At 44.3% G+C, this 26,416-nt stretch overlaps 1 protein-coding gene across 1 annotated transcript in view; it reads left to right on the top strand.

Annotated features, from left to right (window-relative positions):
- The window catches only part of CDH3 (cadherin 3), a 117,720-nt gene that overhangs the window by 33,434 nt on the left and 57,870 nt on the right, over nt 1-26,416 (top strand). Inside the window, exon 5 of the mRNA XM_035024904.1 lies at nt 3,688-3,735. Within this exon, the coding sequence (XP_034880795.1) occupies nt 3,688-3,735 (48 nt within the window). The remainder of the gene's footprint in view (nt 1-3,687; nt 3,736-26,416) is intronic.

Below are 26,416 nucleotides of genomic sequence, written 5' to 3'. Positions count from 1 at the left end.
ATTGTCTCTCTCGCAAATAAATAAAATCTTAAAAAAAAAAAAAAGAAGTGAATCAGCCCACATTCACAGGGTATGAACGCCAGGATGCACGGTTGTTGGGGGGCACTTTAGAGGCTGCCTACTATAATGAATGAGTTATTATTAACCCTACTTTATAGATGGATAAACCAAGGCTCAGAGGAGTGAAGTAACTTGCCTGAGGTCATATAATTAATGATAGTGAAGCGGGTTTCATCTGATCCTCAAAATAAATTCCAGACTCTTGACAAATAGCTAGGAGTGACTATCTGATCTGGGCCCTGCCTGCCTCCATCTGCACAAACACAGCCCATTGATTCCCACCAGAGGGCTTTTACACCTGTTGTTTCTTCTCCAGAATTGCTCTTCAGTGAGCCAGCTCTTTCTCACCTTCAGGTCTCAGTTCAAATACAAGTTTTCCCAGATAACACAATAACTTTCCTTCACCCCTTTTTACTTTATCTTTACTTTGTTGGTTTGTTTGTTTGCTGTCTGATGTCTATTCCCATTACTCTGAGCTCTCATGAGGACAGGGGTTTTGCCCGCTTTATCATTGCTGTATCCCCAGCACTGGCACATAGTAGGTCCTCAGTAAGTCTTTGCTGCGTGGATGAATGAGTGACTTCACAGGGAGGTAAAACAATCTATTCAACTCACTTCTCTAGGCATCTTGAAATAACGGTTCTTAGGGGCACCTGGGTGGCTCATCGGTTAAGTGTCTGCCTTCAGCTCAGGTCATGATTTCTGGGTTCTGGGATCGAGCCCCACATTGGGCTTCCTGCTCTCAGTAGGGAGTCTGCTTCTCTCTCTCTCTCTCTCTCCCCCCCACCCTGCCCCGCCCCACTGCTCCTTCTCTCTCTCTCTCTCAAATAAATAAATAAAATCTTAAAAAAAAAAAAAAAAAAAGAACGGTTCTTAGCTGGCCAGCTTATGAAGATTAAAAGAAAGAAAGAAGTCACAAGGCCTAGAGCCACAGGATATATATTTTTTTTTAAATGAGAGTTTCAGTCCAACCACCACCAGGCTGGACTTGGGGGTGTTCACAGGGCTCTGGGCTGTGAGAGTCCTTTGTCTCCAGAGCAGGCAGAACCCTGGCAGGAGGGGTGAGCAATCCACCAGCACCACTATTTGGGTAATAGCTAAGCCTTTTCTTCCCAGGCTGGTTCTGCTGGTCCCCACACCCCTTCCCGCAGGCAAAAATCTTCCCTACTTAACCAGGAACTGGAGCTCTCTGAAGACTCTGCAGGTCAACCCTGAATTGAATGAGGGTTGTCGGAGAGAGACAGACTCGGTTACCGAGGCTGGGTTCTTGTGGTCTTGGACAAAGAACCTGTTTTCTCCATCTCTCTCCCTCTTTTGGGGGGAAGGGGGAGCTTGAGTAAAGAGAGTTGAATTATAACAGTTCAGTCTCATAGTTGGTTTGTGTAAGACTCCCCTCCTCCCCAACTCTGTTTAATAAATATACTTTTTAAAGATTTTATTTATTTATTTGAGAGAGAGAGAGAACAAGTGAAGGGGAGGGGCAGAGGAAGAGGGAGAAGCAGGCTCCCCATGTAGGGCTCAAACCCAGGACTCCGGGATCATGACCTGAGCCGAAGGCAGATGCTTAACCAACTGAGCCACCACCCAGGGCGCCCCTGAATTTCATAGAATTTTTATTTGTTACAAAATATTCTTCTGATTTTTTCCCCCCACCATTTAAAAATGTAATAATCAGGGGCGCCTGGGTGGCTCAGTCGTTGGGCGTCTGCCTTTGGCTTGGGTCATGATCCCGGGGTCCTGGGATCGAGCCCCGCATCGGGCTCCCTGCTCGGCGGGAAGCCTGCTTCTCCCTCTCCCGCTCCCCCTGCTTGCATTGCCTCTCTCGCTGTGTCTCTCTCTGTCAAATAAATAAATAAAATCTTAAAAAAAAAAATGTAATAATCATTCTTGGCCCATAGGCTTCTGTGCACTGACCCCTGGTCTGGTTCATTGTTTTGAACTGCTGCATAATTATTCCATAGTTCAAAATATTCCATACTTCACATATCTGTTCCCATCGAGGGGTATTTGTTTATCTCCTATTCCCAGCTACCACAAGCAACAGCAGCAGAGAACATCCTTGGTTATGTGGGAAGATCCCCAGGATATTTGCCTCAAATTGCTGGGTTTCAGGGTATTGGTCTACACTCCACAGTAGTTCATGGGAGCCCCATTTCCTCCAACTTTCTAATGTTTGCCTAACCAAATTGGTATCTCCTCCTTCTTTTAGCTTGGATTTCCCCAATAGCTAATGAATGTGAACATCTCTTCATATACTAGCATCCATTTAAGTTACCTCTCTATCTACCCGTGTTCCTCACCCATTTTTCCGTTAGATGTTTCTGACTTTTTCTGATTGGGAAGACTTCCCCATCTTAGACCAGTTTCCTCCTAGGCACCACAGTTACCTACAGGGCTTTTCTGAAATAGGCTCTTTATCCCTGTTTCTGAAATCTCAGTGTCTCAAATAATGAGAATTGGGCCTTGGGTTGGGTTCTTAGGTCTATCATCTCATTTTAGCAATCTAATACTCAGGGACTATTACTGAGACTCCTGGTTCTGGGAGGTTAATTACCAACCCAGGACCACCCACAGGGATTATGGGGTTGAGCAGATGCTGAAGCTGAGCACCATTAGGAAGAGCTTGGACTGCATATCAGAATAAGATAGAAAACAGCACTTCTGGGCCAAATTGGAAATGTTTCTAAATGATAGGAGGCAAGACGCTGGAGAGAACAGGGCCTTCTTTTTCCAGCTGGTGCAAGTGAAACAAGTTCTCAACCTTTCTAAATGGCAGTTTGACCATTATGTGCCAAAAGCCGTCAACACCTGCACACCCTTTGACTCAGCATATTTCCTAGGAATTTGTCCTGAAGCAGGAATTGATGAAAGGCAAGGAGAAATGTGTTTGGTGGTTGGGGGTTAAAAAAAAATCACGCCTGGGGCGCCTGGGTGGCTCAGTCGTTAGGCGTCTGCCTTCAGCTCAGGTCATGATCCCAGGGTCCTGGGATCGAGCCCCGCATCGGGCTCCCTGCTCAGCGGGGAGCCTGCTTCTCTCTCTCCCTCACTCCCCCTGCTTGTGTTCCTGCTCTCGCTCTCTCTCTGTCAAATAAATAAATAAAATCTTTAAAAAAAAAAAATCACTCCTAAATATCCCACTTGAGGAGATGGAATACTGTATATGCTATCTTAAGAAAGATATTCTATAGGATTTCTAATGCTATGGAAAAATTTTAATAATTCACTTAAGATGGGGGAGAGATCCATAGTGGATCCAGAATGATATCCTTTTTGTAAAGAAAATACATATGTGAGGGGCACCTGGGTGGCTCAGTCATTAAGCGTCTGCCTTCGGCTCAGGTCATGATCCCAGGGTCCTGGGATCGAGCCCCGCATCGGGTTCCTTGCTCAGCGGAAAGCCTGCTTCTCCCTCTCCCACTCCCCCTGCTTGTGTTCCGTCTCTTGCTGTGTCTCTCTGTCAAATAAAATCTTAAAAAAAAAAAAAGAAAATATATATGTGAGTAGAGAACTCTAGGAAAATGCCTTAATGTATTGCTATGGGCCATGTACTGTTTTTAGTGCTTTACAATTTCACTTAATTCTAACACAACAATTTAAGTACGTGCTGTTGTTATTCCCATTTTACAGGTGAAGAAACTGAGGTCAAGAGATGAACGGCCCAGGATCACACAGATGGTAAGTGATGAACCCAGGATTTGAACCCTGGTGGCTAGCTCCAGAGCCACCACAAAATATTCCCCAAGGTCACCTGCGTATTTACTCCTGGGGAGTGAGACCAAGGTGATCCTTACTTACTTTTATTTCCTGATTTTTCTACAATTAATTTTTTTTAAGAAGATTCTCCACCCTAGCCCCCTTGTAGTGGTTGAGGCCTTTGGAAAATAGAGTCAGGAGATGTTGGGGTTGGGAGCATTGTGGGGAAAAGAATCAGGAACAGGATGGAGCTGTTGCTTACCTCAGATCCTACCCCAACCCCAAATCCTCTTTCTTTTCACTCATGTCAAGGAAATCGAAGGTCAGATATCAACTATACAGCGTTGGACCCATTCCTTACCCCTCCTGGGCCCTTTTCCAGATATGTCATACGGACTGAATTTCTGGAGAAGCCCCCCTCTTTTCCCTCCCTTCCCAGGACGCAGGGTGAGGCAGAAGGAGGAAAGCCTTGCTCAGTAGTGCTGGGAAGGAAAGGAGGGAGAGGGGGCGAGGCAGAGGAGTGAGAACAGGGAGTGACAGGTCTAGGGAGGGGTCTGCTCCTGTCATCTCCGCTCCCCTGGGGCTTGGAGGAGTGACTACCTCGTCTCTGAATGTAACTAGGAAGATCAGGGCTGCAGTCAGCGCTAGAGAGGGCGTCTAAAGACCTGGGTTCTGCTCACACCTCACCATTGGTCACCTATGTCCTAGAACAAGTCAGTCCCTTCTTGAGCCTTGGCTTTGTCCAAGGTTGAAGGGATTCACGCCTGGCTGTTTGTGACAGCATGAGGAAAGGTGCTTTGTGAAAGGCTAAACGAGCACGGACTGCCTCCGGGGTCAACAAACGACAGTGCACCTCTCGTCATGCCTTTTCCACGGCTTTGTTGAGACCTAATTGACTTACCACGCAGTTTACCCATTAAAATGCACGCTGTGGTGGATTTTAGTATATTCACAGAGCTGTGCTACCATCACCACAATGTTTTAGAACATTTTATCACCCCAAAGGAAACCCAGTGCACTTCAGCCGCCACCCCCAGGCCCCTCACCACACCCCCGCAGCCCCAGGCAGCAACCCCCATGCTCTCTGTCCCCATAGACATTTCCTCCCCATGTTATCCTACAGTATGCCCTTTGTCCTGCACTCAGCGCGTTTTTAAGCCTCATCCACATTGTAGCACGTGTAAAACTCACTCCTTTTCACAGCTGAACAGTATTCCATGGTATGGCTATACCATATTTTGTTTCTCTGTTCATTACTTGATGGACAGGTGTGTTTTTCTTCTACTTTTTGGCTGTTGCCGATAGTGCGGCTCTAAACTTTGATGGACACTTTTTTTTTTTAAAGATTTTATTTATTTATTCATGAGAGACAGAGAGAGAGACAGAGGCAGAGCGAGAAGCAGGCTCCCCGCAGAGCAGGGAGCCCGATGCGGGGCTCGATCCCAGGGCCCTGGGATCATGACCTGAGCCGAAGGCAGACGCTTAACCGACTGAGCCACCCAGGCGTCCCGATGGACACATTTTGTATGGACGTATGTTTTCATTTCTTCTGGAGAGAGGAGTGGAATTGCTGGATCAAATAGTAATTACGTGAGGCAGCACCTGTTTTATACAGTCCAGGAACTACGAATGTGGTTTTTTTAAATGTTTCTAAATGGTTGGGGAAAATCAAAAGGATTATAATACTTTGCAACATGTGAAAATTATATAGACATCAAATTTCAGTGGGCCACGAATGAAGTTTCGCTGAACAGTCGCATCATTCCTTCACCTGTTGTCTGTGGTGCTTTTGAGCTACAATGGTAGAAATGAGTAATGTGACAGGCCTGCAAAGCCTAAAATATTTACAGTCTGGTCTTTTATAGAAAATGTTTGCCAACCTCTGAACTACGGGTTGGTGCTGTTATTACTAATTATTTACTGTTTGGTGGAGGCAGCCCGGGTATGTACTGCCTTGATGGGAACAGGACTCAGGTCGCCAGCCCCTCTCTGCCAGGTCCTGGCCAAGGAGCATAAAGGAATGAGAGCTCCCAGCCCCATTTTCTGGACTGAGAAACTGAGTCCTGCGGGAGGGCTCAGGCTCATGCAAGATGAGCAGGAAGTGAGGGCATCTGGTTCTTCTTCTCCTGGGCAGCCTCCTCCCCTCCGGCTAAGAAGACCAGCTGTGAATAATTCATGCTTGGCGTTTGCAGAGCACTCCATCTTTTCAGAGCACTTTGATCATCATTAATTAGTCAGAACCTGGCTCCAGCTGTCGCCTATTAAAACTCGAACAGAAGTGGCTTTGATGGCTCCATCCCGAAACCTGGAAGCTTCCATCTCCATTCCAAGGCTTTGTACCACAGACTCCTCTCTGCCCATCACCTCTTAAAGCCCTAGAACCCACTGACTTGGCCCCAGAATCAGGTTTCTTGGAGGAAAAGGGCAGTACCAGGGTTGAGAGCCCTCCCACAGGACCCTCATAGGTGGTGTCTTCTGAGAAGTCACGTCCCCTCTCTGCCCATCAGGAAGATACAAGTAAGGATGCCTGTCTCTGGGGTTGTTGTGGGGATTAACCAAGTTTGTACTTACAAAAGTGTTCTGAGAGGAACCCTCATACACTGCTGGCAGAAAGATAAAATGGCACAACCACTTTGGAAAAAAACCTGAGTGGTCCTCAAATGATTAAATGTAGAATCACCGTATGACCCAGCAATTCCACTCCACTCCACTATGTGTTCGAGAGAAATGAAAAACCTGTACATAAACATTCATAGCAGCATTATTCAGAATAGCCGAAGAGTAGAAATGGCCCAAATGTCCATCAACTGAAGACAAATAAAATGCGATATATCCGTCCAACGGAGTATTACTCAGCCATAAAAAGTAATGAAGTTTGGCAACAGATATGTGCCTCAACGGAAACAAACCTGAAAAACATGATGTTAGGTGGAAGAAGCCACACACAAAAAGGCCACATATGGTATGACTGCATTTATATGAAATGTCCAGAGTAGGCAAATCCATGGAGACAGAAAAGAGATTAGTGGTTGCCAGGGACTGGGGAGGGAATAAGAGTAACTGTAAATGGACGTGAGGTTTCTGTTTGGGGTGATGGAAATGTTCTAAAATGGATCATGGTAATGGTCACACAACTCAGTGAATATATTAAGAACCAGCGAATTGCATGCTTCATATGGACAAGTTTTATATGTAAATGATACCTTAATAAAGCTGTTTTTTAAAAGGGCTCTGAAAACTGTAAAGCGATGAGCACAGGGGTACTCACCTGCATCGAAGATGATCTAGCCTAATGGACGAGCTGAGTGCCCTGACCAGTCCGTTTAGGGTAGTTCTTAAGACTGGAAATCAGAGACGCCTGGGTATCTTGCTATCTATGACCTCAGGCAAATCATTTAACTCTCTGATCCTCAGGTTGCCTATCAGTAAAACTGGGACAATAATCTCTGTCTCGGGGCACCTGGGTGGCTCAGTCAGTTAAGCGTCTGACTCTTGATTTCAGCTCAGGTCATGATCTCAGGGTCCTGAGTTCAAGCCTCACATTGGGCTCCAATCCTGAGCGTGGAGCCTACTTTAAAAAAAAAAAGAAGAAGAATCTCTGTCTCTTGGGACTGTTGTAACACTATTGTAGGAACATGTTGAGCTTGGTACACAACACCTAGTGGGTGCTTGGTAAATGATGATTTCCATGTGGAGTTACCTGATCCTCCCAGCTGCTCCCAGGGGCTCCAGGGAGCAAGTCCACGCCGCTCCAGTCCCCTCAGAACCTACTGTTTCCCAAAATTGCCTGATCGTAGAAATTATCTGGAGCATCTGTTAAAAATACAGATTCCAGAACCCCACTTCAGCCCCATTGATCAGAATCTATATACGTATATATTTTTTAAAGATTTTATTTATTTATTTGACAGAGAGACAGCGAGAGCAGGAACACAAGCAGGGGGAGTGGGAGAGGGAGAAGCAGGCTTCCTGGCGAGCAGGGAGCCTGATGTGGAGCTTGATCCCAGGACTGGGATCATGACCTGAGCCGAAGGCAGACGCTCAAAGACTGAGTCACCCAGGCACCCCAGAATCTATATTTTTAAAAAATTGTCCAGGTGAGTCCTGTAATCAGGCAGGTTTGGGAAACCAGGCTGGTCCAACTTGACATTGTTTTCCTTCTTATTTATACCCTTCCCCGCAAACTTTTGAACTTCCGTGGTTTGCTATTTCACTCTGACTTGCCACTCTGTCCCTATTTAAGAGCTCACGCTCTTGACTTCAGTTAACACTTGAAAGTTTATAATTTCTTCATACTTTAATCCAGGGCTACGATTGGTAACATTAATAACACCCGCCAGAGTGAACCTACACATGATTGGCCCTCGGCAAGGCTTTCCAAAGTACCTTTATATCCTCACAGCAGCCTTGTGAGTGGGTTTAAGTAAGTTAAATAACTTACCGAGGGTTTTAGGAGAGTGAGTGGCAGAGTGAGAGTTGAAACTCAGTTCTGCATGACCCCAAAGCCATCCTAATTAACCTTACACTATACAGTATGCTGTGGTTATCCCAGTTCTTCATATGAGGAAATAGGAGCTCAGAGACATCAAAGGACTCTTCAAAGATCACGCAGCAGCTCCTTCACTAACAAGCCAAGGCTGAGGTCCAGACTTCTCTGCCCTCCAGTCTGGGCCTTTCTCACTCCATCCCCTTGTGACATGAATTCCACTCAGTGACTTTACCAACAAATACCATATAGAAAGAAAAAAAAAAAAAACGGAATGCCTTTTAGGGCCAACTGAATATGCTTTTTTTTTTTTTTTCACTTCTAGGCAGTATTCCCAGTGACTCATAATAGTGGTTAATACTTACTGAGCATTTTCTTTGTACCAAGCATTGTTTTAATCACTATATTTCTATTAACACACTTAGATCCTTGCAATAGAAGATGACATGGGTGCCATTATCATGATGATCATCACCCCCATTTTATATATGGGGAGACTGAGGCACCAAGCCACGAAGCAGTTTGCCTGAAGTTAGAGAGCAAGTGTTGGATTCAGGATTCATATCCAGGCAGGGTAGCTATGAGTCCCGTGCTGCATCTTACTTGGGAGGATGTTTATGCAGTACGATTTATAACATGGGAAAATGGAAAATAAGCTATATGCCCACCTACCGGGCGCTGACCAGATAAGTTATGGTGTGCTTTTTGAAGGAAATACTCTGAAATCATTAACTATGATGCTGGGGCAGAACTTTCAGTGATATAGAAAAAGTATTCACAACTTTTTTAAGTGAAAAGGCCAGGTTCAAAAACAGTATTACTCACTGTACAAGTCCATTAATATAAAGCACAAAATTAGGCAAAACTAATCTCTGTTTTAAAAGTCAAGTTAGTGGTTACCCTTGGGTTGGGGAGTGGTTAGGGACTGGCAAAGGGTACAGGATGCTTCTGGGACAGGTCATGTTTTGTCCCTTATTTAGGGTGTTGGAACACATGTGTTCAGTGTCACTTATGATCTGTTCACTTTTCTGTATTTGTGTTATACTTCAATGGGAAGTTTAAAACATAGCACTACATGATACTAATTTTTATTTTTATTTTTTTAAAGATTTTATTTATTTATTTGACAGAGAGAGACAGCGAGAGAGGGAACACAAGTGGGGGAATGGGAGAGGGAGAAGCAGGCTCCCCACTGAGCAGGGAGCCCGATGCAGGGCTCGATCCCAGGACCCTGGGATTATAACCTGAGCCGAAGGCAGATGCTTAATGACTGAGCCACCCAGGCACCCCTATTTTTACTTTTTTTAAAAGATTTTATTTATTTATTTGACAGAGAAAGAGTCAGCAAGAGAGGGAACAGAAGCAGGGGGAGTATGAGAGGGAGAAGCAGGCTCCCCGCTGAGCAGGGAGCCTGATGCGGGGCTCGATCCCAGGACCCTGGGATCATGACCTGAGCCGAAGGCAGACGCTTAACGACTGAACCACCCAGGCGCCCCATGATGCTAATTTTTAAAGTATGTATATATACGTTTGCATAGAAAAAGAGAATGGAAAGAAACTAAATTGAGGAACATTTTGTAAAAATAACTGGACTGTATCATTAAAAATGTCCAGGTCAGTGGGGCACCTGGGTGGCTCAGTTGTTAAGCATCTGCCTTCGGCTCAGGTCATGATCCCAGGGTCCTGGGATCGAGCCCCACATTGGGCTCCCTGGTCATGGGAAGCCTACTTCTCCCTCTCCCACTCCCCCTGCTTGTGTTCCTTCTCTCGCTGTGTCTCTCTCTGTCAAATAAATAAATAAAATCTTAAAAAAAAAAAAATGTCCTGGTCAGGAAAGAAAAAGGCTGAGATACTATTCCCCTTTAAAGGAGGTTAAAACCATATGACAACTACATGCAAAGCAAGATCCCAGTTTAGATACTGGCCTGGGAAAAATATATATATAGAGAGAGAGCTGATTGATTGATTTAAATATGGACTGTAGATTAGTACTGTTAATAATAGTACTGTTGCAATATTAAATGCCCTGAGTTTGCTAATTGGTCTGCGGTTATGGATGGGAATCTCTTAGGAAATTCACACTGAAGTATTTAGGGGTTAAAGGGCATGATGTCTCCAATTTAATCTGATTGTTCAGAAAAATGCACATGCCCATATAAATATTTATATGGATAGAGAAAATGATAATTCAAATGGTAAACAACTGGTTAATATAGGTAAGAGTTTCTGGGAGTTTATTGTACTATTCTTGCAACTTTTTAATAAGTTTGAAATTACATCAAAATTATAAATTACTAAAGAAGGCAGGGAAAGGAAGACAGGCACATAAACTAACACTTCTGGGAATAGTACTAAAAAATAAAATAGGAGAAAGACAAGCTTTTTCAAATAGCCTTTTAAAAGTAATAAAATAGGGCGCCTGGGTGGCTCAGTTGTTAAGCGTCTGCCTTCGGCTCAGGTCAGGATCCCAGGGTCCTGGGATCGAGCCCCGCATCAGACTCCCTGTTCCGCGGGAAGCCTGCTTCTCCCTCTCCCACTCCCCCTGCTGTGTTCCCTCTCTCACTGTCTCTCTCTATCAAATAAGTAAATAAAATCTTAAAAAAAAAAAAGTAATAAAACAGTGGTATGTCCTGAAAGTGAAAGAAAATGGAGAGTAGTATACCAAGTGTCAGCCGCGTCCAGGTGGTACTGTGACCCAGCGGTGCCATGCAAGACCTCTGGCCCTGGGTAGCTTGGATTGAATCCACACTCTGCTGTTGACTAGATGTGACACCCTGCGTGAATTAACATTCTCTGTGTCCCTGTTTCCACCCCTCCCCTGTGCAGTGGGGAGACCAATGCCTACTCATGGGAGAGTCATGTGAGTCACTGGAGTATAAAGCATTTGTGACAGTGTGGACTCATGCACCCAAGGTTCATGTAAATATCAGCCATTATGTCTGATTGATGGGATTATGGGTGAAGTAGTCTGTGTATTCTTTTATTGAGATATAATTGACATATAACATTATATTAGTTTCAGGTATACAACAGAATGATTCAGCATTTGTATATGCTATGCAGTGATCACCAAAATAAGCCCAGTTGACATCCATCACCCCATGTAGTTACGAATTTTTTTTTTCTTGGGATGAAAACTTTTAAGATGTACTCCCATAGCAACTTTCAAATATACAGTACAGTATTTTTTTTTAAAGATTTTATTTATTCATTTGAGAGAGAGAGACAGAGCACAGGCAGGGGGAGAGGCAGAGGGAGAGAGAGAGAAGCAGACTCCCCGCTGAGCTGGAGCCCGATGCAGGGCTCGATCCCAGGATCTGGAGATCATGACCTGAGCCAAAGACAGACGCTTAACCATCTGAGCCACCCAGGCGCCCCTACAATACAGTATTAAGTATAGTTTTCATGCTGTACATTACAGCCCTGAGACTCATAACCTTACAAGTGAAAGTGTGTACCTTTTGACCCTCTTCACCCATTTTGCCTACCTCACCTCTGACAACCACCTATGTGTTCTCTGTATCTATGAGTTCAGTTTTGTTTTTGTTTTTAGATTCCACGTATAAGTAAGATCATATGGTATTTGTCATTCTCTGACTTATTTGACCTAGCATAATGCCCTCAGTGTATGTATTTTTTAAACTCTTTAAAGTGAGAACACACTGATTTTATAAGCAGAGCAACAAAACATGAAAGGAAAATATCATGAATATTTTTTTAGAGGATGAGGGGAGATGGGTTTCCAATGGCTTAGCTTTTCCTTTTTAGACCTCCCTCTCTCTCTCCCCTCCGCTTGCCTCTCCCCCCTGCCCCCTTCCCTCTCCCCACCAGATTTCATTCCTCACTTTTTCCCCCCAAAGAACTATAATTAAGCTCTTACTCTATAGTTGCCCTTTCATGGTTCCCCATCTGAAATCACAGTCCTGTTTAGCCTGGTTTCCATCTCCTCAGCCTTGGGAAGCAGAGGTAGGATTCAGCACAGCCCAGGATGGGCCTGTGCGCTAAGAGTATGACCTCTCTTTGTTGAATATTTGCTCTGTGTGCGCTGGGCACCTTGCATGTGCTCAGCCCCTTCCCTGCATAACCTTGTTTAATCCCCACAACAGTCACCCCTGCTGCCCACCCAAAAGCCAGACGCGTGGGATGAGGCCATCCCAGACCCACCAGCCCCGACAACCTGCTGGCTGCCTGTAGTTGCAGGAATGGGCCTGGTAGAGATTATGTGAACCTGCTCGGGTCAGCAGGATTGCCCAGCTGGCCCACAGATTCATGAGCAATTGTTTCAAGCCACTGAGTTTGGGGATGGTTTACTGTACAGTAATAGCTACCCAGTGCAGCCCTTTAGAGAGGGGCCAGGGTGGGAGGCACCTGGGATGACCCCAGTGTTCCAGAGGAAAGAACACACTTAGCAAACATCTATTTAATGCTTACTGTGTGCTGCGCATTTTAATTCAATCCTCACAACAACCTTAATGGGATAGGTTCTTCTATTGTCCCCATTCTATATAATGTATTTTTTTTTTAGATTTTATTTATTTATTTGACAGAGAAAGAGATAGCGAGAGCAGGAACACAAGCGGGGGGGGGAGTGGGAGAGGGAGAAGCAGGCTTCCCGCGGAGCAGGGAGCCCGATGCGGGGCTCGATCCCAGGACCCTGGGATCATGACCTGAGCCCAAGGCAGACACTTAACGACTGAGCCACCCAGGTGCCGTATAATGTATTTTTTTAATTCTATTTTAAGTAGGCTCCATGCTCAACATGGGGCTTGAACTCATGACTCTGGGATTAAGAGTTGCATGCTCTACCAACTGAGCCAACCAGGTGCCCTTATTGTCCTTGTTCTATAAATGAGATTGAGGCAGAGAGGTAAATAATTTGCTCAGGATCTCACAGCTAGTAAATGGCAGGTGTTCAGTCAATTAACAAGATGTAGAAAGGAGAAAGGAGAAAGGAGAACTACCTTGTGAACCTACTGGCGACATAAGTTGGACATTTAGAAACCTGACAATGGAAGGTACTCAGTAGGTTAAGCATCCGACTCTTTTTTTTTTTTTTTAAAGATTTTATTTATTTATTCATGAGAGACAGAGAGAGAGAGAGAGGCAGAGGGAGAAGCAGGCTCCCAAGGAGCAGGAAGCCCGATGCGGACCTCGATCCCAGGACCCTGAGATCATGACCTGAGCTGAAGGCAGACGCTTAACCATCTGAGCCACCCAGGCGCCCTAAGCATCCGACTCTTGATCTCAGCTCAGGTCTTGATCTCATGGTCATGAGTTCAAGCCTCGAGTTGGCTCCATGCTGGGTGGGGAGCCTACTTAAAAAGAAAGAAAGAAAGAAACCTCATGATGGAGGTACTTCCTCACTGAGCAGTCAGTCAGAGGGTGGTACTTTAGGGAAATGGGTTCTTTAAAGAGAGAATAATAATTCAATTAATAAATATTGTGTTGTGTTTTTTTTAGATTTTATTTATTTATTTGACAGAGAGAGAGACAGCAAGAGAGGGAACACAAGCTGGGGGAGTGGGAGAGGGAGAAGTAGGCTTCCCGCCGAGCAGGGAGCCTGATGTGGGGCTCGATCCCAGGACCTGGGACCATGACCTGAGCTGAAGGCAGACGCTTAACGACTGAGCCACCCAGGCGCCCCTAAATATTGTGTATTTTTAAAATACTGTGTATTTATTAAACCTTACTTATATTTATTAAATAAGAATCTCCTTGCTGGGCAGTTAATAAGGAGCAGACGAGGGGGTGCAAATTTAGATACTGTATTAGTCAAGGTTCTTCAGAGAAATTGAACCAATTGTATGTGAATATACATAGAAAGAGATTTCTCTTAAGGAATTGGCTCACACAATAGCAAAGGCTTGGTGAATCCAAAATCTGTTGGGGGACCAGTTGGCTGGAGACACAGTCCAAGCCCAAAGGTAGTCTGCTGGCAAAGCAGAAGACAGTGTTGTGCGTGAAATCCAAAGGCAGTCTGGTGGCAGAATTTCCTCTTGCTCAGGGGAGGTCAGCCATTTGTTTTATTCAGGCCTTTAACTGATGGGATGAGGGCCACCTAAATTATGGAGAATAACTTGCTTTACTCAAAGTCCACTGATTTACATGTAAAGCTCACCCAAAAACACCCTCACAGAAACATCCAGAATAATGTTTGGCCAAATATCTGGGCACCATTGGTCTAGCCAAGTTAACTCATAAAATTCACCATCACAGATGCCAAGAGAGGTTAAAGCCACTGAGAAGCAAAGTCAGGGCTAGCAGAGGAGTGACCTCTGGATTGGCAACATGGAGATTGTTGGTTGCTAGAGTGGATTCGATGCAACAGATAAGTCAAAGTTAGCCAGTGCAGAGTGAAGAAAGAAGGAGGAGAGAGGGACTGCCCTGTCGGCAGAAGCTCGTTTGTGAAGGGGAAGCATGCTATGAGGCAGGAGCTCAAGGAAAAAGTGGGGTTGAAGGAGGACGACTTGGTTTGCTTTTTCCAATGGAGATACTAGAGTAGTGTGTGTTTTCAGACTGTAGGTTTTGATCTTCCATCAGGTCAATTCACGGGTGATGACCAGCACTTAAAAAAGAAGGAAAGAGATAGAACCAAAAAGAAACAATAGAAGACATCACACATAATGAGAGTAAGCATTGTTTCGTGAAACTTTTGTATCCTGACTTCTAACACCATAGATTAGTTTTGCCTATGCTTAAATTTATGTAAATGGGATCATAATGCTATGTACCCTTCTGTGTCTGGATTCTGTCACTCAACATTAGGCCTGTGAGATTCATCCATGTTACTGCACGTCCTTGTAGCCCATTCATCTCATTGCCCTGCAGTGTTCCACCGAGTGATTCTATCAATTGATTTATCCATTGTACTATTGATGCCCTTGAAGAGATGCAGTTTTGGCAGTGGCCCAACAAATGAATGGAATAATGTGCAGCAGGTGTTATTATCCGAGTCACAGGCCCTACCCACTTGAAGGTAAAGATAGAGTTGCCAGGATATGTGTGGGATACAGAATAGGGAGGATCTGGATGAGAGGGGCTGAGGACATGACCAGAAAGGGACACTTCCTGAAGATCCTGTAGCTCCCTGAGATTACCTTTATCCTACTGTTTACCATGTATTATAGAAAATGTCTGTTCATCTGTCTGACTTCCCACTGGATGGTGGAGGAGACTACATCTTATTCATTGCTGAATCCCCATCCCTGAGCCAAGCCTGAGGCTGGTGCACAGTGGGCACTAGGGAAATGCCTGTTGAACTGGCAGGTTTGGATCAGTTTAGGAGAGCCTTCATTGCCAGGAGTTGGGACTCAATACTCAAAGACAATGGGAGCCATAGAAGGTTTTTGAGCATGAAGAGGTCATAATCTAAAGAGTGTTTTATTAAAATTAACCTGAGCAGCAGCAGTGAGGAGGAGGATGTTTTGGACAGAGGAAAACTGCAAGTGGGGTGGAAGGCAGGGAAGCTGGTTAGGAAGTTAAGAAGCTGGGGCGCCTGGGTGGCTCAGTCATTAAGCGTCTGCCTTCGGCTCAGGTCATGGTCCCGGGGTCCTGGGATCGAGCCCCACATCGGGCTCCCTGCTCCTCGGGAAGCCTGCTTCTCCCTCTCCCACTCCCCCTGCTTGTGTTCCCTCTCTCGCTGTATCTCTTTCTGTCAAATAAATAAATAAAAATCTTAAAAAAAAAAAAGAAGTTAAGCTGTCACAGAAATGAATAAGGACTTGAATTAGGCTTGTGGAGGAGGAAACAGAAAGGAAGGACCAGCTTGGGCTACATTGCTTTTTTCAAAATATGGAATATGATCTCATTTTTATAAAACCATGTATTATCTGTATGTGTGTTTTAAAATACATATACAAAGAATCTTATAAATCTCTAAGCTTGACAATAGTTAGTCAAAGAGGCTTCTGGGGAAATGGTGTTGTGTGTGGGTGTGTGTGTTTTTTTAAATAACCATGTATTATTTTTATCTTTACAAAAGACCCTGTGAGAGAGGCTGTCATCAGCTTCACTTTACAGGTGAAGAAACTAAGGTTCAGAGAGAGTTTGAATCACTTGCTCAAGGTCACACAACCAGTATTCTTAGCGCTCCACGAGGCCTTCCCCAGAGAGACTCTGAAGGAATAATCAAGGAGACTTCATGATTAATTGGATGAGGGAGGGGTAGAAGGGAAGAAAACAGGAAGGGATTAAAAATGACTGGGACACTTTGAGCCTGACCAAGTGGAAAATAATCAGAAGTCAGGGAGGGAGTACTGGGTTACTGGGGGAAGGTTTAAGCCAAAGGAATGAATATCTAATGATGGAATTTGGTAAAAAAAAAAAAATGATGGAATTTGGTGCATCAGATCAGAACTTAGAGGTAAGCCCTAAGTATACTTCTTACTAGCTGGCCCTACCACTGAGCACCTGAGGGCCCCCTAGGAACTGGGCATTTTCAAGAGAAAGAAAAATTCAACCCCGCACTTCCAGGTAAGTGGTGTGTTCCTCTGAGTACTTGGGTCCTTCTGCATCAGCAGCTTGTACTTTCTGTGGCTCTATGTGGCCTGATTGATTGACCAGGCTTAAAAGGCCTGTTGTTGAATTTGAGATCTCAGGCTTCCAGCCTGTATAGGTCATCAGCAAAGACTTAAAGGCCTGGCGTGAACGCAAGGTTATTATTCACCCGAAAAGACATTATAAACTACAAGAACACAGGCCCAGCAGGCAGAAATGGCCACCCAGCTCACTGGGCACACTGTGTCCTCATCTGTCCATCCAGCATGATTCATAATTAAATCTGCAGCAGGCAGGAGGCAAACTAGCATTTTGTGTAAACTGGTGCTGGGGAAGCACTTTGCCTACAACTTAACTTCAAAGTTCTAGAGCTCCAGAACTTGATTTGCTTGTGACATTTCCAAGTTGAGGCTATTCTTCCCTACCCTTCCCTGGGACCGTCCCTTTGTGGGGGAGATGACCCAAAGGGAAAAAAAAGGTTGTCGGGTCACCAGGTGTATTAGTTAGAGTTCTCTAGAGAAACATAACTGATAGAATGAGGTTTCTTTTTTTTAAGTTGGCTCCACACTGGGCATGGAGCTCAATGCAAGGCTTGAACTCACGACCCTGAGATCAAGACCTGAGCCGGGAAAAAAAAAAAAAAAAGACCTGAGCCTTGCTCAAGAGTCAGATGCTTAACTGACTGAGCCACCCAAGTGCCCCTGGAACGAGATTTATTATGAGGGATTGGCTCATGCATTTGTGGAGGCTGAGAAGCCCCACGGTCTGCAGTCTGTATGCTGGTGCTCAGGAAAGCTGGTGATGTGGTTCCAGTTTGAACCCAAAGGTCTGAGAAGTGGGGAGGAGCAATGGTGTAAGTCCCAGTTTGAGTCCAGAGGCCTAAGAACCAGGAGAGCAGATATCTGAAGGCAGGAGACCATGGAGGTCTCCAGCTCAAGCAGAAAGCAAATTCACCCTTTCTCGGCATTTTGTTCTATTTAGGCCCTCAGTGAATTGGATGATGCCCACCAGCACTGGTGAGGACAGTCTTCTTTACTCAGGCTACTGATTCAAATGCTAATCCCTTCCAGAAACACACTCAGAGACATGTCTAGAAGTAATATTTTACCAGCTCTCTGGGCAACCCTTCTCCGCGTCAAGCTGACAGAAAATTAACCATCACACTAGGTACTAAGTTTAGGTTTGGAAAACTGTGGTACTGAGATGCCACATGCTCAGGCCCCATGTGTTTCCAGTTAAATATATGAAAAAAGGAAGCCGGCATGTGGGCAAAGTACATGAATTCACAAAAGGAAATTCAAATGCTATGTAACCATATTATACAACTCCAGGGGGCAGCATTCACATTGAATTCTATTCACAGAGATGCACATTGTGATGGTCTGTCAGAGAGGGTGCTCAGCCTGTCCTATATATATATATATATTTTAAAGATTTTATTTATTTATTTGACACAGAGAGAGAGAGAGAGAGAGATCACAAGTAGGCAGACAGGCAGGCAGAGGGAGAGGGAGAAGCAGGCTCCCCGCTGAGCACAGAGCCCAATGTGGGGCTCAAACCCAGAACCCTGGGATCATGACCTGAGCCGAAGGCAGATGCTTAACCATCTGAGCCACCCAGGCGCCCCTCAGCCTCTCCTATAATAAGAGAAATGCCAATTAAAACAACAAGCTAGTCTTTTTCATGTGTTAGATTGGTAAAGCTCAAGGAGTTGGTAAGTTCTGTGTTTCTGGGAGTGTAGTATGGTGTCACCTCTATGCAGGGTACAGTGGATTGGCTCTCTCCAAATGACTCATTCCACCCTCTTCTAGTTGGAGATGTAGGAAAGCTAAACCCTACGTTTCCCAAACTCTCTTCCAAGTGTGGGTTCCATCCGCATGAATGAGACTTCCTTCTTTTTTTTTTTTTAAGATTTTATTTATTTATTTGAGAGTGAGAATGAGAGAGAGAGAGAGAGCATGAGAAGGGGAGGGTCAGAGGGAGAAGCAGACTCCCCGCCGAGCAGGGAGCCCGATGCGGGACTCGATCCCAGGACTCCAGGATCATGACCTGAGCTGAAGGCAGTTGCTTAACCAACTGAGCCACCCAGGCGCCCGAATGAGACTTCCTTCTGTGGCTCCACATCCTTGTCAGCATTTGGTGTTATCAGCATTCTGCCTGCCGGCCATTCTGATAGGTGTGTAGTTTTAGTTTGCATTTACAGGGCACCTGGGTGGCTCAGTCTGTTAAGCATCTGCCTTGAGGTCAGGTCATGATCCCAGGACCCCAGCTCAGCGGGGAGTTTGCTTTTCTCTCTCCCTCTGCCCCTCCCCCCACCTGTGTTTTCTCTCTCTCTCAAATAAATAAATAAATAAAATCTTTAAGAAAAAAAATTTGCTTTTCCCTGATGACAGCATGTGAAGCATCTTTTTATATGCTTATTTCCCAGCTGTCTATCTTCTTCTCAGGTCTTTTCTTGTTGAATTTTACGAGCTTTTTGTATATTTTGGGTAGCAGTTCCTTATCAGATATGTCTTTTACGAATACAGTCTGTGACTTGTGTTTTCATTTTCTTCAAGGAGTCTTTCACAGAGGAGAACTCTTTAATTTTAATTTAATCTAGGTTATCAATTCTTTCTTTCATGGATCATGGCTTTGGTGGTGTATCTATAAAGTCATTGCCAAACCCAAGGTCATCCAGATTTCCTCCTATTTTATCTCCTACGAGGGTTTTACAGTGTTACATTTTACCCTTAGGTCTGTGATACATTTTCAGTTAATTTTTGTGAAGGGTTGTAAGGCCCATGTTTATATCCATTTTTTTTTCACATGTGGATGTCCAGTTGTCCCAGCACCATTTGTTGAAAAGACTATTCTTTTCTCCGTCGTACTCCCTTTGCTCCTTTGTCAAAGATCAATTGACTACTTTTATGTGGGTCTGTTTCTGGGCTCTCTGTTCTGTTCTCTTGATCTGTTTGTCCATGCTTTGGTTAATATCACACTGTCTTGATTACTGTAGATTAATATTAAGTCTTGAAGTTAGTATCAGTCCTCCAACTTTGTTCTTCTCCTTCAATATTGTGTTGACTATTCTGGGTCTTTTTGATGCAGGCTGGCTGGGTCCGAAACCCACTGGGGGTCCTGCAGGACCAGCCAAGAGGATTCTTGGCTTCACCCAGGATGGAAATCAAATGCAAACTGAGAGGAAGTGAGAGCAGAGTTTATTAAAGAGATACAGAGAATGTAGATATGGACAGAGTGTCCAGGAGACTCAGAAAGGAAAGAGTGAGTCTCATCTTTACTCTGGATCTGGGGTTTTTATTGAGGATTGTGGTCCAGTGATGTGTCTTCTCGGGCATCCAGGAACTGGTTAAAACAAGGGTGTCCTCCATAAGCCACTTATGCACTGGAGCCAGGGGTCTGGTGAGTCTGTGGTCTTGGAAGAGGTACATGATGAACTCGCCCAGTCACTCTGTAGATGTTATCTCTTGTGCTGGAAGACTCCAAAGAAATCATTTAACTCCTTGACCTTTGAAAGGAGGACATACATTATCTATACATAAGGCATGTATAGAGCAGGGCTGTAGGTCCTAGCAAGAATGAGGCCGCAAAAAAGCAGTCTTTCATGGGGTCCCTTCAGTTTCCCTGTCTCATTTTGCTTCTCCATATAAACTTTAGAATCAGTTTGTCAGTATCCACAAGTATAACTCGCTGGGATTTTGATTGGGATTGCATTGAATCTATAGATCAAGTTGGGAAAAGCTGACACCTTTGACAATATTGAGTTTTCCTATCCAAGAACATGGAATATCTCTTCATTTATTTAGTTCTTTGATTTCTTTTATCAGAATTTTGTAGTCTTCCTCAGACAGATCTTGTACATATTTTGTTAGATTTATACCTAAGTATTTTATTTTGGGGAGCACTAACTTAAATAGTATTATGTTTTTAATTTCAAATTCCACATGTTCATTGCTGATAACATAGGAAAGCAAATTGACATACATATATATGTATATATTAACCTTATATCCAGCAGCTTTGCTATTTTTTTTTAAGATTTTATTTTATTTTTTACAGAGAGAGACAACGAGAGAGGGAACACAAGCAGGGGGAGTGGGAGAGGGAGAAGCAGGCTTCCCGCCAAGCAGGGAGCCCGATGTGGGGCTCGATCCCAGGACCCTGGGACCATGACCTAAGCCGAAGGCAGACCCTTCACGACTGAGCCACCCAGGGGCCCCTGCAGCTTTGCTATTAATCATGTAGTTCCCGGAGGTTTTTTGTTGATTCTTTCTGATTTTCTGCATAAATAATCATGTCCTCTGTGAACAAACACAGTTTTATTTCTCTCTTCCCAATCTGTTCCTTTTTATTTCCTTTTCTCATCTTATTGGATTAGTTAGGACTTCCAGTATGGTGTTGAAAAGCAGTAGTAGGGGCACCTGGGTGGCTCAGTCGTTAAGCGTCTGCCTTCGGCTCAGGTCATGATCCTGGAGTCCCAGGATCGAGTCCCACATCGGGCTCCCTGCTCAGCAGGGAGTCCGCTTCTCCCTCTGACCCTCCCCCCCTCATGTGCTCTCTCTCTCATTCTCTCTCTCAAATAAATAAAATCTTTAAAAAAAAAAAAAAGCAAGAAAGAAAAGCAGTAGTATGAGGGGACATCTTGCCTTGTTCCTGATCTTAGTGGTGAAGCTTTAAGTTTCTTACCACTAACTATGCCCCGCCGAGCAGGGAGCCTGATGCGGGACTCGATCCTGGGACTCCAGGATCATGACCTGAGCTGAAGGCAGTCGCCCAACCAACTGAGCCACCCAGGCACCCTATGTTTTTAAATTTTTTAAGGTGTGTTTTATGGTCCAGAATGTGGCCCACCTTGGTGAATGTTTAATGTGAGCTTGATAATGCTATAGATACACACTCTCTCTCTCTGTCAAAAATAAAATCTTTTAAAAAAAAGAATAAATAAAATAAAGTGAAAGCAGTCAGTAAAGAGCGCATATTGTATGATTCCATTTAGATGAAATATCCAATTAATGGGTACAGAGCTTCTGGATGTATTTCTGGGGGTGATGAAAATATTCTAAAATCAATTATGGTGGTGGTTGTTCAAGTCTGTGGATATACAGAAAATACTGAATTGTGCACCTTAAATTGGGCAATTGTATGGTAGATTAATTACATCACAAATAAAGCTATTATTTCTTTTTTTTTTTTTTTAAAGATTTTGTTTATTTATTTGACAGAGAGAGACACAGCGAGAGAGGGAACACAAACAGGGGGAGTGGGAGAGGGAGAAGCAGGCTCCCCGCAGAGCAGGGAGCCCGATGCGGGACTCGATCCCAGGACCCTGGGATCATGACCTGAGCTGAAGGCAGTCGCTTAACCAACTGAGCCACCCAGGCGCCCAAGCTATTATTTCTTAAAAGCTTAAAAAGAAAAGCACACACCAGTTTCCCTAAGGGAGCTGTTACTGCAGAATACCTCATGTGAGCATGTGTCAGGGCCTGACACCGAGACCAATCAGACCACAAGTGACTCCAGCCAATCGCCCTTGGCAGTGCTCAGTCACACTCTGGTCACACGGAGCTGTCGCTACTTAATACTGATCATGGGAGTTTGGGCTGACAACGCTAATTATGCACAGCACGTATAGCGGTGGCTGAGGGCATAGGCTCTGCAATGAGACGAACCTGATTTTGAACCTTGGCTCTGTCTTAACGACCACCGGCAAGTTAGCCTCTCTCAGCCTTAGTTTCCTCTTCTGCAAACTAGAGATGATAATACCTCCCCATAGGGCGGCTAAGGGGATTAAATGAAATACTACTGTGGAACGATTAGCACAGTGCCTACACCTGGCTAAAGGATCAGTAAATGGTAGCCAGCATCATTATTTTTTTTTAAAGATTTTATTTATTTATTTGAGAGAGAGAGAATGAGAGACAGAGAGCACGAGAGGGAAGAGGGTCAGAGGGAGAAGCAGACCCCCCGCTGAGCAGGGAGCCCGATGTGGGACTCGATCCCGGGACTCCAGGATCATGACCTGAGCCGAAGGCAGTCGCTCAACCAACTGAGCCACCCAGGCGCCCAGCCAGCATCATTATTAATAATGTATATAAATCACGGAGCACAGTGCCTGGTTATGGGGAATGCTCAGAACATGAAATGAGAAAAGTTATACTTTTTCACCAGAAAAATGTTGATGAGACAGAATAAACTTTACAGATAAGGACAGGGAATTTGAATTCTGCTGCTTAAAGACCGAAGTAGGTGACTTGGGAAGGCTGCTCTTGCTCTGCCCGTGACGTTCATCTGGGTCCTCTGTAGCAAATACAGTCTATAGCACTGGGCTCTGCCCTGGAGCCACTTGGCCACCCCCACCACATCACTAATGAGCGAATCCAAGCTTCCGGACCCTTCTAAAAGAACATTTCAACTAAGAAACTGGCTTTTTTGATGAGGACCCAGAACAGGAAGCAACATTGACCCTCCAAAGCATGATCTGAGACAGGGAGCTAGAAAAGGAACTCAGAATAGAAAATAATTGCAATTAGTTGTCCCAGGAATACAGAGGCATTTCAACAACAGAAAATCTGTTAATGTAATAAACCACATGGTATGGCTAAAGGAGAAAAATGTGATCATCTCAATAACTGCAGGAAAAAGTGGGTGATAAAATTCAATAGTCATTTATGATTAAACATTAGTAAACCCAAATCAAAGAGAAATTCCTGTTCCTGATAATACACATATCACATAGCATACATAATGGTGAAATAATAGAATTATTCCCAAACTAGGAACAAGGCAAGGATGTGGCTGTTATTCTTACTATTTGATATTGTAATGGTACCCAACTGATTTTCAACAATGATCCAAAGACTACCTGATAGAGAAAGAACAGTCTTTTCAGCAATGGTATTGGATATCCAAAGAAATGAAGCTGGACCCTTACCTCACACCATATTTAAGAATGAACTGAAATTGAATCAAAGACCTACATGTAAGAGCTAAAACTGTAAAACTTTTAGAAGAAAACATAGGTGTAAATTTTCATAACCTGGTATTAGGTAATGATTTCTTGGATATGACACTAAAAACATGAGGAAAGAAAAAACAGATAAATTGGACTTCATCAAAATAAAAACTTGTGGGGCACCTGGGTGGCTCAGATGGTTAAGCATCTGCCTTCGGCTCAGGTCATGATCCCGGAGTCCCGGGATCGAGCCCCGCATCGGGCTCCCTGCTCAGCGGGGAATCTGCTTCTCCCTCTCCCTCTGCCTGCCGCTCTGCCTACTTGTGCTCTCTATCTCTCTGTCAAATAAATAAATAAAATCTTAAAAAAAAAAAAAAATTTGAGTAACGAAAAAACCCAAGTTGGAAAATCCAGTTCTGGCAATTCTCCTTCTTGGTACACACTTTAGAGACCCACACACTGCCTATGCACCAGGAGTATATATGAGGATGGTTACTTTAGTAGATGAAAGGTGGCCACAAATTCTTTGCATTCCCTCCCATCGGAGAGGGGGTCTGTTTTCCCACCCTTTGAATGGGAGCTGGTCTTGTGACTTCCTTTAACAGAAAGAATGCAGCAGAAATGGCTGTTGCCAAGACTTTACAGCTTCTGTTCTCACTCTCTTGGAAGATTTCCACCATCTTCTGAAGAAATCCAGCTGGAAAGAGAAGGCCAGAAATCCCAGCTGAGGCTTCGGACATGTGATTGAGGCCATTATAGGCTGAGTAGCCAAGCTGCCAGCTGACCACAGCTACTAAGTGAGTCTAGGTAAGATCAGAAGAGCCATCTTGTCAACCCACAGAATCATGAGAAATAACAAACTGTTACTGTTCTAAGCCACTACGTTTTAGGGATGGTTTGTTCCCCAGCAATAGCTAATTGATACAATACTTGAGTCACTTGCCTGAAAGATCAAAACTTGGGAAGCAACTCAAGGGCAGGCTGGACAGTGCAGTGGGTAAGAGCCTGAACTTTGGCCCCAGGCCTGGGCCCCAAATCGTACCCTGCTACTTACCAGCTGTGTGACAATGAGAAATTTGATTTATCCCTGTGTCCTCCTAGGTGAAGAATTCAAGGGGTTGATGTACAGAGAGGACTTGGGATCCTTTCTGGTAGAGAGGAATGCTCTTAAGTATTGGCTATTGGTATTACATGACCACCAACAAAATGTGGTCTATGCATGTGCTGGAAGTGAAAAAGGAGTAAATTCATGCATGTCGATTTAGACACTTCTTAAAAATAAGATTGTATGGAAAAAGCAAGTTGTCAGGCTATTACAATTATGCAAAAGTGTTTTTAAATGTGGGGAGGAGCACATAAACTACCTCTCGGTGTTTGCCTCTTTAAAGGTTAAGATAATGGATTTCTATGCAGAAATCCAGTATTTTTGCTTTAATCACAATATTCTTATTTCTTATACAAAAAGAAAACTGGTTGCATCATTTTGGGAGCAAACTAAAGCTAAAAACTCTAACATGGTTAATTTGGCTTGGTGGGAATGTTTTCTTCTTCCTTGTCCTTTACTTCCACCCCACCCCACCCCACCCCCCAAATGCCTGTAATTAATTTAATTACAATGGTTCCAAATTCTTCCTGCATGCAGCTTGGGGACCTGGCCTTCTCCAGCCAGCCCTGACACCTGTCTGGTCGTGCAGGCAGGCTCAGCCGGGTGTGCACAGCCCCTGGCATTGCTCTCCAGGGCCTCCCAGCTTGGGCCCACCTATGCCCACAGGTGGCTGTATTCTTGCTAAAGTTTCAGATCAAAGCTTTGATCCTCAACGTGCTTGGAGAGTATCAACTCATTAGTTTCACGCGTCTGAATATAAAGGGTTTCCCCATCCTCCGAGTCCTCCCACAAAGGGCCCTGCCACCCTCCTACAAGGAGCTGATGGTAAACCATGGCGGGGGGGCGGGGTGTGTGTTTGTACAGAAGGTGTCTGGAAAAGGGAAAACAACAGAGGCACATGCCGGAGGCTATTTCCTATCATGGCAGATGCCAAATGGAGGACTTTATCAGACTCTTTAAATTTTTAAAGACTTCAGGTGATGTTTTGTCTTGCTGTCCCTGTTTTAGTGAATTGGTTCTGATGTCCTTAACTATTGTGTATGAGGGTGTGAGAGCAAAGACCTACAAAATACAGGTTAGTAGGTGGGGGGAGGCTTGGAATCAGGAGACCTGCTCCTGGATGCTCCTGTTTGGACACTTCTCTCTTTTCAGTCTAGGGCTTCACAGCCAAAGGGAGATCCTGACCTTGTTCTTTCTGGTTTTCATTGATAAGTTCTGGATTAGATACTCTGGAAAATTGGAGTTCAGATAAGACTGTTTTTTGGGTTTTTTTTAAGATTTTATTTTTAAGTAATCTCTATACCCAACGTGGGATTCAAATTCACAACCCCGAAATCAAGAGTCTCATGCTCTACCAACTGAGCCAGCCAGGTGCCCTGGATAGGACTGGTTTTTAATTCACAAATAACACATTCTTTGTAGAAAACTAATAGAAAAAAAATATAGGTAAAGCAAAAAAAAAGAAGAAAAAGAGCACCTACTATGTACTAGCACTGCGCTAGGCACTAGGGATATTAGGAGGAGCAAACTGTTAATTCCATGAGAACACATACTTTGTTATGTTTGAAGGCTGACCCTGGCCTCCTTGCTAGAAAATTCTTGAGCTTGGGACACCTGGGTGGCT

The sequence above is a fragment of the Mirounga leonina genome, unplaced genomic scaffold, assembly GCF_011800145.1.
Source record: "Mirounga leonina isolate KUSES-001 unplaced genomic scaffold, KU_Mleo_1.0 Mir_180, whole genome shotgun sequence".
NCBI lineage: Eukaryota > Metazoa > Chordata > Mammalia > Carnivora > Phocidae > Mirounga > Mirounga leonina.
This window is presented reverse-complemented; position numbering and strand designations above follow the sequence as displayed.